The sequence below is a fragment of the Elgaria multicarinata genome, chromosome 6 (genome assembly GCF_023053635.1).
Source record: "Elgaria multicarinata webbii isolate HBS135686 ecotype San Diego chromosome 6, rElgMul1.1.pri, whole genome shotgun sequence".
NCBI lineage: Eukaryota > Metazoa > Chordata > Lepidosauria > Squamata > Anguidae > Elgaria > Elgaria multicarinata.
The window spans coordinates 118828427-118841995 of NC_086176.1; the positions used below are offsets into that span (position 1 = coordinate 118828427).

A 13569-nucleotide genomic window follows, 5' to 3' on the forward strand; every position below is an offset into this window, starting at 1 on the left:
TTGATGTCCTTGTGTAGTCATTTGGGCCCAAGTCTTTACTGTTCCTGCATAGAGCTTCCATGACACTGATGAGTCACTAAAACCTTTAATTCATTTCATTTACAATGATCAGTCTCCAGAGAAGGGCCAGGATCTCTTCTCGATCCTCCCAGAGTGCAAGACACGGAATAACGGGCTCAAGTTAAAGGAAGCCAGATTCCAGCTGGACATCAGGAAAAACTTCTTGTTAGAGCAGTACAATAGAATCAGTTGCCTGGGGAGGTTGTGGGCTCTCCCACACTCAAGGCATTCAAGAGGCAGCTGGACAAGCATCTGTCAGGGATGCTTTAGGGTGGATTCCTGCATTGAGCAGGGGGTTGGACTCCATGGCCTTGTAGGCCCCTTCCAACTCTGCTATTCTATGATTCTATGATCCTACCCTGAACCTTTGAAGTCTTAGTGTTTATGTCTCAGGTGATCTAGCAACTCTCAAAAGCCAGGAACTGTAAGCCTTGGCTGTCTGGATTGATCTGGACTGAGTTTACCCACTGCCCCATTTTAACAGCTGCGATTCGTTCAGTGGCAAATGACCCCTTCCTCACTCTACAGCCAGTTAGTGACTCTGCACATCCAGGCTGTTCTACTTGGTACTCGAGCTGTGATTTATGGTAGGATCACATACCTTAGGGGCCTTTGAGGCTAGAGGAAAATACTATCATTGGCTTCCTCTGCCCCCCCCTCCCAAGGCTCAAGGATGAGGGATGCTTATATGTTGTCAAACAATTGCTTTATTAAAGCCATAAATCAGCAGTGGCATTTTGCAGGGTAACTAGAGCAGAAATTAATCAAGGTTTGCTTTCAAGTTCATCCATTAGCGGATAAAGAGTGCAGAGCGCCGTCTAGTGGAGCAGCGAGTAACACAAAGATTTGTCTATCCTGCTTTTAAAACTATCCAGGTTGGTGGCCATCGCTAAACCCCGTGGTAGCGAATTTCATAGTTTAACAATGCACTTTCTGAAAAAGTCCTTCCTTTTTTCTGTCCTGAATCTCCCACCAACCTGCTTCATGGGATGATCATTCACTTTGGGTTCTAACATTATGAGAGGAGAAAAAAAAAACTTTCTCCATCCACTTTCTTCACATCAGGAGCAATTTTAATATACCTCGATCTCGTCCTCGCTCCATCAGATATTTTTTTCTAAACTTAAAAGTGAGATGCAGTGAACAGAATTACACATAGTATGCTAACTGTGGTGGCTACATGGATTTGAAATAAAGGCATTAGGATATTCACAGCTTTATTTTCAATCCTTTTTCAAATGATCCCTAAAAAGGCATTCACCTTTTCCAGAGTGACCTCACACAAGCACGTCTTCAGCGTGAGTCAAGAGCCCTTTTCTCGTTCCTCACCACCAGCTCAGATCCTATCCGTGTATATGTGAAGTTTCCAATTTTTTTGCCCCAATGTGCAAATAATAGAATTGCTTTCGCCATTTTAATGACCATTCACCTAAGTTAGGGCAACTCCTTTGGTGAACTCTTAACTCCTTTTCTTTCTTACCACCTTAAATAATTTGGTTGCCATCCACAAACTTGGCCACCTCACCCCTAATTCAGATCATTTATGAACAAATGTATGAACAACCTTCCACCATTGCTGGGAACACATGTGCTTGTTGTCTGTCCTGCAGGTGTTATAAAACTCAAAAAATAAAATAAAAAATGGATTGAACAAACTCTCTTTAAATCTATGCTGTACCTGCATTTTATGCAAGAATACACGGGCCCCCATCTTGGACGCAATTCTGTTGGCACTCACCACCTGAGTTCGTTATTAAAAGGAACGACAGTTCTAAAGAGGGAAAAAGCCTACTTTTTTAGGAAGGAAAAATGTAGGGCACGCATACAAGATGGGGGCTTCGTGGCTTGGAAATACTACATCGGTGGAGGATTTCGGTGTGGCCGTCAATAGCAAGCTGAACATGAGTCAGCAGTGTGAGTTAGCTAGAAGGACTAATACAGTTCTGGGCTGCATTAGAAGTAGCATTGTATCAAAGACGCGTGAAGTCCTTCTTCCTCTTTCCTCGGCACTAGTGAGACCACATCTGGAGTATTGTGTACGATTCTGGGCACCACAATTCCAGAGTGACATTGACAGGTTAGGACAGGTTCAGAGGAGGACAACAAAGATGATGCAGAGACTTGAGGACAGCCTGAAGAATGAATTTGGGATGTTCAGTCTGGAGACAAGAAGACTGAGGGGAGACATGCTAGCAGTGTTCAGGTACATAAAAGGGTGCCACAGGGAAGATGTCCAAGAACTATTTTCCATGGTCACAGAAATTGGGACCCGAAATAATGGGTATAAGTTTCAACTACCTAGATTTCAATTAAATATAAGGAAAAACTTCCCTTCGGTAAGATCTGTACAATAGTGGGACAGGCTACCTATGGAGGTTGTGGGTTCTCTGTCTCTGGAGGTTTTTAAGAAGAGGCTGGACGGCCACCTCTCATGGATTGTTGAATTGGTTTTCCTGCACATTGCAGAGGCTTGGACTAGTGATCCTTGAGGTCCCTTCCAACTCCACAATTCTATTATTCTATGAAAAAGCACCAGTCCCAACAAAGACCTTTGGGAGACCCTACTGTTCACATCTCTCTATTGTGAGAACAATCCATTTATTCCAACTCTCTGTTCCCTGTTCTTTAATCTGTTATGGAAACATAAGCGGGTTTATTTACTGCTAAGTGAACTTAGCAGACGTGGGAAGCCTTTGGTGACAGACTTTTTCAAGCCTTCTGAAAGTCCAAGTAAACTATGTCTACTAGATTACCACTGACAGTCTCCAAGAACTCCAAAAGATGAGCAAAAAACCGACCTACTTTTGCAGAAACCACCCATGTGAATATGCTATAATTTTACTTTTTGGAGTGTTCAGAGTGCTTTACTTACTGCATTGCAATTCTTATAATAACCCTGGAAATCAGGGACGCCACTCTCACTCCCTGCCCCTCCCCACAATGCCTGGAATTAGGGGAAAATCATTCTGACTGAAGGCTACCTAATGGCAGATGTGACGTTCAGAACAGGGGCTTTTTCTGATGGGTGGTTTCATTTCTGAGCCTCTACGCTGAAAAGCTGCTGTTTGGAAGCTGGGTACAGCGCTGCAGCTTCTGAGGAGTCTCACTGCATCGTATTTACGGTGCCCATAAATCGAACAGTGAATCATAGAATCATAGAATAGCAGAGTTGGAAGGGGCCTACAAGGCCATCGAGTCCAACCCCCTGCTCAAGGCAGGAATCCACCCTAAAGCATCCCTGACAGATGGTTGTCCAGCTGCCTCTTGAAGGCCTCTAGTGTGGGAGAGCCCGTAACCTCCCTAGGTAACTGATTCCATTGTCGCACTGCTCTAACAGTCAGGAAGTTTTTCCTGATGTCCAGCCGGAATCCGGCTTCCTTTAACTTGAGCCCGTTATTCCGTGTCCTGCACTCTGGGAGGATCGAGAAGAGATCCTGGCCCTCCTCTGTGTGACAACCTTTTAAGTATTTGAAGAGTGCTCTCATGTCTCCCCTCAATCTCCTCTTCTCCAGGCTCAACATGCCCAGTTCTTTCAGTCTCTCCTCATAGGGCTTTGTTTCCAGACCCCTGATCATCCTGGTTGCCCTCCTCTGAACACGCTCCAGCTTGTCTGCGTCCTTCTTGAATTGTGGAGCCCAGAACTGGACGCAATACTCTAGATGAGGCCTAACCAGGGCCAAATAAAGAGGAACCAGTACCTCACGTGATTTGGAAGCTATACTTCTATTAATGCAGCCCAAAATAGCATTTGCCTTTCTTGCAGCCATATCGCACTGTTGGCTCATATTCAGCTTGTGATCTACAACAATTCCAAGATCCTTCTCGTTTGTAGTATTGCTGAGCCAAGTATCCCCCATCTTTTAACTGTGCCTTTGGTTTCTATTTCCTAAATGTAGAACTTGGCATTTACCCCTATTAAATTTCATCCTGTTGTTTTCAGCCCAGCACTCCAGCCTACCAAGATCACTTTGAAGTTTCTTTCTGTCTTCCAGGGTATTCGCTATCCCTTGGCTTGTGTTCTAGTGCTTGCTTCAGGTTGCCCCAATTGCTCCCGAATCACCAAGGGGAAACTTCCCATGCCATAGTGGTATCTGAAGAATATGGCAGAGGCATGGATTCCTCCTTCTTGGCAAATCACTAGCAGCAGAGAACAGTTCGGGAGCAACAGAGCGAGCAAGCACAAGGACCTATAATAAGAGCACAGGAAGCGCTTGGAAAGTGCAGCCCAGTGACTTTGCCCATCCTTCTCCGACTTGGAAAGCAGAGCGACAGGCGACTAGAACACAGCACATACCAAGCAAGCAGGGGTTCAATCTCTCTCAATCTCAGCAGCTCTTGCGCCAACGGACTCACACCTCTGCTGAACATGCTCCTGGATAGTCCTACAAAAATTGCCTAGCGTTGACCAGAGGCTGCAAGCAATGGTCTGTTCAGCCCTGTTTTAGAGTCTAAAGGGAAATGATTCCCAACAAGACATTGACATAGTTTGTTTAAGCCATGGTGGGCTGGAGCACAGGCCGGGCATTTTTTTTAAAAAAATATTCAAGCCACAGCTTGTTGTGTTGCCTGAAACTGGGCAGTGGGTGTGTGCAAGGGTTAAACAACCTTCACATAACCCTAGAACAGGCCACGGGTTATGTGGGGGTTGATTAACCCTCGCACCACCACTGCCACTCAGGTTTGGGGGACATGACACGCTTGCAGCTGTAGCCTGAATATTCAAAAAGGCCACCGGCACACACCGCAACCCTGCCCCCACAACAGGCGGTATGATCATGTGGACTAGCGCCCTCTCACGCAAATAATTCCCCTCCCCATAGAACAGCTCCTGGCAGCGGCAGCAGCCTCGCATGATAAAAGCCAGGATTCCTTTTGCTTGAAGAGGACTGTGTGAATATTTTAAGAGAACTGGCAAGCGTGGCCCACCTCAAATTTCACACAACATACAGCATAAAAGATTTAAGTGAAGTCACTTCAAAGGCAGAGAAATGACGTTGCAGAAGAGACCTGACAGACAGGCAACAACCTTTAGTCACAGTCTGGAAGAAAGTATTTCAAAGAAACTGAAATCAGAATGAAAAGAATGAGGCTGAACAGGATATTTGGCACAGCCAAAGAAATATTCTCAGGGGTAACGTTGTTCAGGCAGCTGCAGCCTCATGGGACTGAGGCACTCAAGAATCCCCAAGTTATCGTTAAAAAACCCCAACTGCTTCTCCAAGAGACAAAATCTCAGGGCATTTTGAACTCTTTAGTCCTTGCCAACAAACAAGCCTGAGAGATTCTAACTCCGTTCACCTTGCCGTAGTCAAGTTGTTTAAGATGGTCAACAGAGGCAGCCCAAGAGCCCCCATTAACCAAGGGCTCTTACTCCCAATTCAGGTTTTGATTATTCTGTTGGATGAATAATCAAGCGCCAGGTGAGAAAGCGGCGAGAAAAGTGTGTGTGTGTGTGTGTGTGTGTGTGTGTGTGTGTTTAGTGGATGATTGCAGGCAATATTGATCACTGGCCTCTTCATGCACTTTTCCAAGTGGGACCAGATGGTTACCTCAACTAGAGATGAGACACTGCTCATCTCTCAGTGCAGGAACTCAGTTTCCCAAGCCTGTTAGAGTGGGGCTTATTGCGTTCAAAGGCTGTGTAGACAAACATTGGGTGTGTGGGCCTATTAAAGTTTTGATGCTTTATTGGCAAGACTGCCTTGAAGACAAAAGTACAAAGCCACTTACTGAAAAATACACATTGCTCCTGGCTTTATTAACAAAAATATGATTTCAGAACCTACCATCTACAGCTCTTAAGTGTTACAAGTAGCTTCTGAGACAATTTGTCTTTTTCCTCATGAAGAACATATCAAACAGTCCCTTGGCACAATCACACAGGGAAAACAAAATCACCTTGCATTTTGACGCTGAATCAAAATACGATCCTTCTCTTGAATGCTCAGGAAGGTTAATGTCCCTTGTTTTAAAGCAAGAAATATTAAAAGTCTTGAGGCTCCATGTTACAAGGAGCCTAATAATGTTTTCTAGTCACAATGAAATGATTCACCAGTGGTGGGGTACCATTTCCAACGCTGTTTCCAACGCTTCCGATTTTAACCTGAAAACCAAGTGGCTTTCCTTGGTTCTACAGAAAACTATTTGCCTTCCGAAGTTCGGCTTTATCAGGGCTTTGGGTAGGAGTCCTCCCGGCCGACAGAGCGAGGGTGTTTTCCAGTACGGCCGGCCCCTCTTCCTCCACCTGGCTTCCGCTTAGCTTGGCCCTGGGACTCAGATTTCAGTGTTTCCAACCAGAAGGCATCAAAGGATCCGGGAGCTTGATAGCCTGGCTCATGAGTGTCTAATGGATCTTTGCTCAGCAAGACACAAATAGCAGGGATATTGCGCTTTACAGTCAAAGGATCCAGGCCAGCCTCTGGTACGATGGGTTCCCAGATCTCCTCTGTTTGCCTGAAGAACACTTTGGTGATCTGGTGAAGATTTCTGAGCCTCCGCTTCATTATCTCCACGCAGGTGATAGTCTTGCTGATGGCTTTGCCAGCACCGCTGAAGAGGACTTGCCTCATTGTGTCCGACTCCATCTTGCCAATGGCATAGCCCATCAAATTCCGGATTTTGCTGCCATCCTTCACTTTCATTTCAATTATATCAGAGGGCAAATTGGAGAATGGAAGAGGAGCTGGCTTCTCCACAGTCTTGGACTTGTGATAGTTCTCCATGATTCACACTGCTGTAGAGGGCAGGGGAGAGAATTTCGATTACATACATGTATGCAAGGATTAACATTAACTACAACTTTGGAGCAGCTAAGTTTGCCTAATATTGTATTTACAATGGCATCCATTAATCGTTGTATTTATTTGTTTGTTTGTTTGTTTATTTATTTATTTATTGCATTTGTATACCGCTCCATAGCCGAAGCTCTCTGGGCGGTTCACATAAGATAAAACCCTTAAAAACAATATACAAAGATTAAAACCCACAAAAACTAGCAAAATACACATACATTTAAAACCACTATAACAACTAATAAATTTATGAAACAGATTTTTTTCCACGGAAAAGAATTTCCATGGAAAATTCTTCTACCCACATCATAGAATATAGGCTCTCACAAGAAATGCGTTTAAGATTGAGTGTGTGGGTAAGACAGAGAATTCAATCAATAAACATGGATGTCTTTTAAAAATTAAAATCAGTTTTTTTGACGGAAGAAACCAACTAAAGTAACTTTAAAAAATAACCTAGTTTAAAAGGAAATTTCATTAAAACATGCTAGAAAACTATATTTAAAACTTAATAATGAGTATGAAACACTGTTTAAAAGGTTGTTTTTTATGTGAAAGGAAGAAACATGGGAGAAATGTAAGATTTCTGAGATTAAGGATTATAATTACACAATAACTAATATATTTATTACTGTGGACTTCCTACTTGACCCGGAAACTAGTACATAGTACATCATCACAGCTGCTAGAATCCAGGAGGTGCCATATTACATCTCACTGGTTATTCTCCAGACGCCATATGGATGCTTCTGTATTCCTATTTTATGCCCTCCAAAAACCTGAGCTTGGCAATCCATTCAGTTGCCAAATTATGGATATTTAACTACTTATTAATGACTTGGATGAGGAGGTGGAGGGAATGCCTATCAAATCTGCGATGACACAAAATTGGGTGGGATGGCCAATACCTTGAAAGACAAAAACAAAGTTCAATGTGATCTTCATAGGCTAAAGCACTGGGCTGAAATCAACACAATGAAATTTAATAGGGATAAATGCCAAGTTCTACACCTAGGGAAAAGAAAGCAAATGCACAGTTACTATTCTTGATTCTATAACAAAAAGTATTCTGTTTCAACTCCACCAATCACTCAGCATGGACAAATCAGTTTTTATCGCTTACATTTCACCCAGTTAACTACCAGCTCTTGCTTCTAGAAATGCTGGACTCGTGTTACGGCCCAATCCTATGTATATTTACTCAAAATTTATAAGTTCACTTAAAATGAAAACAAAGATGAAGTCATTTGACTGGACTACCTGTCTACATATCTGCTGCTTCATTAATTATTATGATAAAGGACTTTTTGTTCGTATTTATATGCGGTGTACTTAAACGCACCATGTTATCTACTGACAGGATTTGGGGAAGGGCTGCAGGAGGCGTTTTGCCCCAGATTACTCCTCCCCAGGCTCCCAACTCTTTCCCCGCAACATGGCTGGACTCCGACACTAAAACTACCTGCTCTGAATGCCAATTCTGAACCTCAATCCTTATTTTATTCCACCACTGGAGAGTTTCATAGGGCCCCGTTCAGAAAACACCTTAAATCATGGCTTTAACCACGGTGAATAAGGCTTTTTGGTTAAAGACTTGTTTTACGGTGTCTTCGGAACAGGGCCCTAATAATTTATTATTTATTTAAAACATTTATATCCCGTCCCATCTCATTAAGATCTCAGAGCGGCATACAGATAAAAGTAGGGTGACCCTATGAAAAGGAGGACAGGGCTCCTGTATCTTTAACAGTTGTATTGAAAAGGGAATTTCAGCAGGTGTCATTTGTATATATATGGGAAACCTGGTGAAATTCCCTCTTCATCACAACAGTTAAAGCTGCCCTCTTTTAAATTTGGTCACTCTAGTATAGCTCCTGCACCTTTAACTGCTGTGATGAAGGCGGAATTTCACCAGGTTCTCCATATATACAAATGACACCTGCTGAAATTCCCTTTTCTATGCAGCTGTTAAAGATACAGGAGGACATCCTTTTCATAGGGTTTTTCAAAAGCTCGGAGGATGGCAACAAGGGAGAGGGCCTTCTCAGTGGTTGCCCCCCCCCCCCGCCCGACACTGGAATGATCTTCCAGATGAGGCTCGCCTGGCGCCAACGTTGTTATCTTTTCAGCGCCAGGTCAAGACTTTTCTCTTCTCCCAGGCATTTTAACAGCATTTTACAACGTTAAGTTTGTTTTTAATGGACCCCAGAATTGTTGTTTTTAAATGGATTTTGTTGTTTTTATACTGTTTTTATGTTTTTTTAATTTTTGTATACTTTTAATGTTTACTATTTTTAATTGTTGTAAACTGCCCAGAGAGCTTCGGCTGTGGGGCAGTATATAAATGTAATAAATAAATAAATAATAAATAAATAAAAGCATACAGTATAAAACATATGGGCTGGTCCATGAAGTCACGAAGGGTCGGAAGCGACTGAACGAATAAACAACAACATAAAACAATAAATATGCACAGTTAAAAACAAATTAAACCATGAACCAAGTTAAAACATTATATAATTTAAAAACAGTAAAAGCAGTTAATTCCCTAAGGTTCCACTTAAATTAGTATCATCATCATCATCCTATATTTTCCCATTGCTGAAACTCCCTGGGTTTTGGGTGGTGTTTTTTTTTACAAAAGACTGAAACATAATAATATGAAGAAGGGGAGGCAGGCTCTGCCTCCAAGGAGCTTACAGTTTTGGTGAGGGTCACAATCAGACACACAAGTTTATGAGGATTTAAGGGGTTAAGGAAGAACCTGAAAAAAGGCAAACCGGGGGGGGGGGAGGAGGCATTATGGTTAGCCAAGGAAAGAAAGTGTCTCTGGGCACGTGCAGAGTAGTTTCTCACGGGGGGGGGATGGGGGAAGCATTCTGCACATGCTCAGAGGCCCCTTGCTCTTTGTTGACGTAAGGAGGCCTTCGTGGCAGAAGGAAGGTTCTCGGGGGGGGGCTGCAACCCCTTTAATGCTCCCGCCTGGCTATGGGAATTGGGGGGCCCCCATCCCCGCGAGCGAGCACTTACTCCCTTCGGAAAGGAGAAGCCCTATGGGAATAGGGGGGGCATCCCCTCCCCCCACTCCCCGCTGTGGGGGAAGCGGAAGGGTCCCTGCATGGAGCCCCCTCCCCTCTTTTACTCACCTACCTCGGCGACCCCCTCTCTGGCCAGCGGGACCCAAACCAAGATGGCGCCGCTCACGCTCACCTCAGGACCGCCGCCGGTCGCGCATGCGCACGGCGTCCCCCTCGCGACGCGCCGGAGAGAGGGGCGGGGTGGGGAGGCAAAAGAGCGCGCGCGTGCGCAAAGGTGTGGAAGCGGCCGTACCCACAGAAGGGAAGCTCCGCCCAGCCTAGCGATTGGCCGAAGCAGCGGCTGTAACTGCCGGCGTCAATATCGGCCTGCAGCCTCCAGGGGGCGCCGTGCTCAGCAAGCTGCGGGGCGGCGGCGGCGGGGGGAGGGAGAGTTGGAGCCTGTCAGCGCCGCCTTTTGATTGGCAGTTGGCTCTCAAGTGCTGCAAGCGGGCATCGCGTGCAAAATAATAATAATAATAATAATAATAATAATAAATAATAATAATAAAAATTAGAGCATTAATTAATGTTCTGTGTTTTAGAATTTTAAATTTTGTATACTCGTTTTTATCTTAATTTTAGAATTTTTGTAAGCCGCCCAGAGAGCCCTGGCTATGGGAGCGGTATATAAGTGCAATAAATAAATAAATAGAATTATAAGATTTATTTGTATCCCGCCTTTTGCCCAATAATAATAATAATAGCAACAGCCAGGGAAAAGCAGGAGGCTTTAGTGCAGCTTCTCCCCCCCATTCCCATCATCCCCTACCCAGCCAGCCTGGACTGCAATACCTATCAGCCACCACCATGCCCATTGGATCTCTCTCTCCCTATGAGGAGAATGAACAGCAAAATATGAGCTGGTGTAAAGTGATGCACGGTGGAGCAAAACAACATCCCGGCCACATACAGGCTGAAGAAGTTCTGGAATTTGCACGTGGGGAAAAGAACATTTGCAGGGGAAGAAAGAGCGCCCTGGAACCCAGCCAGAGGGAAGGGCGCTTGCGTTTTGCTCTTTTTCTTTTCTTTTTAAGGGTAGCTTGATTTCAGTAGAAATGTTGGGATAGTCAGGGGCTTCAGGACATTTCACCATTCAGTATCATGGGCAGAAAGCCTGTGTGCACCAGTTGCTGGGGAACATGGGTGGGAGGGTGCTGTTGCACCATGTCCTGCCTTGTTGGTCCCTGGCTGATGGCTGCCTGGCCACCATGTGAACAGAGAGCTGAACTAGATGGACCCTCGGTCTGATCCAGCCTCAGGGCTCTTCTTACGTTCTTATGTTCTTATGATGTATGAAGCTGCCTTCTATACACGAAGTCTATATGCACCAGTTGCTGGGGAACATGGGTGGGAGGTGCTGTTGCGCCATGTCCTGCTTTGTTGGTCCCTGGCCAATGGCTGCCTGGCCCCTGTGTGAACAGAGAGCTGAACTAGATGGACCCTTGGTCTGATCCAGCCTCAGGGCTCTTCTTATATTGATATGCTCTTAAGTTTTATGCATGACAACCCTACTTTACACTGCGTAAAATCGAACATCAGTCCTACTTAGAGTAGACCCATTGAAATGAATGGGACAATTCAGTCATGACTAACTTGAGTTGTGTTCATTTCAGTAAATCTATTCAAAGTAGGGCTTCTGTTGGGATTTATCCTGCTGTAAGCTTTCATAACCCTATTTATTTATTACATTTTTATACTGCCCCGTAACCGAGGCTCTCTGGGCATTGCACGATTAAAGCCATAAAATACAACAAGCATAGGTAAATTTAAAAGGTTAAAGGTTTTAGAAATGCAATATAAAACCAGCTAAATTAAAATCCAGGGTAAGCCAGTGTGAAAAAGTATGTGCTCAGGAGGCATTTAAAAGATGTTACATTTTCCGCCTCCCAAACCACTCAAAGGGAGGGTTTTCCAGAGGGTGGGTGCCACCACAGAGAAGGCCCACCGCCGAGGTTCTTCATGCCGGCATTCTGTTCGTTTCGGAATGGCCAGCAGGAACTCCTCTGAGGATCGTAACTGTTGTCCGGGTACATATAAGGGAAGGCGGTCTGCTAAGTGTGCTGGTCACAAGTTGTTAGGGCTTTGTAGGATAAGAACATAGAATCATAGAATAGCAGAGTTGGAAGGGGCCTACACGGCCATCAAGTCCAACATGATCTTGTATGCAGCTCGGTAGCTAACAGGCAGGCCACTTCGTCAGATGCAACGCATACACCTTGACAGTACTGTTTCTCATTTTGGTTTTTGGCCAGGGTTGAACATTAACGTGTTTGACTTTTTAAAGAAGCTGAGAAATTCTGCTCTCTTAAGTCAGTGTGCTTGTATAGGTGGAGTTTACGTGTGAAATTTCATTGCCGTGTAAGAGACGAAGTGTTAATGTCCTCTTGCATTTTCTGTTGTATAGCTTTATGTCCGCATTAAGGATCAAAGCTTAGCTCTATCTTGTCATTTTAAGAGTGTAATTGCAAATCCTATCTTTCAACATGCATTTGCATTTGATCTGAAGGAATGAGATTAAAGCTAGACTTTATGCATTACATAGCGTTAACCCTGAAAGTAATACCTTTAATATGAGGCGTGTTCTTCTCAAGAGGAATTTTGAAAGGTTAGACTTTGATGCTCTTAGTAGTTTTCCTACTCAGTACATTTGCTTGTATAAAAAGTATAAAGCTCCTTGTATGAAAACACAGACGTCACAGTTTATTTATAGGGTTAGAACCTCTGGCTTCAGTAGATAGCTTTGGGGGCCAACTATGACATTCAAGGATTTGAGCATATCTAGTAGGATTTACATAGATTATTTGTATATGTCAGTTTATTTTATTTATTTATTTATTATATTTTTATACCACCCAATAGCCAAAGCTCTCATTTATACCATTATGGGCAGCATCCAGTGGCCATAGAATCATGGAATAGTAGAGTTGGAAGGGGCCTATAAGGCCATTGAGTCCAACCCCCTGCTCAATGCAGGAATCCACCCTAAAGCATCCCTGACAGATGGTTGTCCAGCTGCCTCTTGGAGGCCTGTGGTGTGGGAGAGCCCACAACCTCCCTTGGTCATTGGATCAGTTGTTGTACTGCTCTAACAGTCAGGAAGATTCCAGCCGGAATCTGGCTTCCTGTAACTTGATCCCGTTATTCCGTGCCCTGCACTCTGGGATGATCCAGAAGAGATCCTGGCCTTCCTTTGGGTGACAACCTTTCAAGTACTTGAAGAGTGGTGTCGCTCTTCAAACTCACGCCACTAGTGGAGTCCCACCAAATCTTTCTGTTGTGCATTATGCACGCACAACCACTTGCAGAACTGGTTGTGCAAGCGTAGTACATGTAACTTTAGTTGAATTCTAGTGCAACGTCGTTTTTGTTTGTGGAATGACACAGTTGGATCCTGCAATATGTAATTACTTTTTTGTGTGCGCAAGTAATTCATTATATATTATTATTATTATTATTGAAGTAAGTGTGACGGTGCAGTGTGGGGCAAACTGGTTCTCTTGTAGATTAATTTAACTGTCATCACCAGTGGTCATTCCAGCAGCCTCTACAGAACGAGAGGAGAAGCAGTACCATTGCATCAGTCCTGCTAAAAGATTACTGCGTTTTCCCCCTTTCCCATCAACCTTTACTTTGTGTCTTTT

The 13569-nt window shown here is 44.1% G+C and overlaps 1 protein-coding gene across 4 annotated transcripts; it reads right to left on the reverse strand.

Annotated features, from left to right (window-relative positions):
- Positions 1–5790: 5790 nt before the first annotated feature.
- RPP25L (ribonuclease P/MRP subunit p25 like) lies at positions 5791–10087 on the reverse strand. 4 transcript variants are annotated; one of them, XM_063128303.1, is made up of 3 exons: positions 9998–10067; positions 7760–7862; positions 5791–6793 (listed from the first exon to the last, which is right to left on the reverse strand). In XM_063128303.1, the coding sequence occupies exon 3, from the start codon at positions 6780–6782 to the stop codon at positions 6228–6230; it is 555 nt and encodes a 184-aa protein (XP_062984373.1). In that variant the 5' UTR covers positions 6783–6793; positions 7760–7862; positions 9998–10067; the 3' UTR covers positions 5791–6227. The 4 variants fall into 4 exon arrangements, with proteins under 4 accessions (XP_062984373.1, XP_062984374.1, XP_062984376.1 ...); XM_063128304.1 differs by lacking the exon at positions 7760–7862 and having other exon boundaries at positions 9998–10087; XM_063128306.1 differs by lacking the exon at positions 7760–7862 and having other exon boundaries at positions 10002–10018.
- Positions 10088–13569: the final 3482 nt, after the last annotated feature.

Coding starts and splice junctions, on each gene's coding strand:
- RPP25L (XM_063128304.1), bottom strand. CDS start 6,782: ATGGAGAACTATCACAAGTCCAAGACTGTGGAGAAGCCAGCTCCTCTT.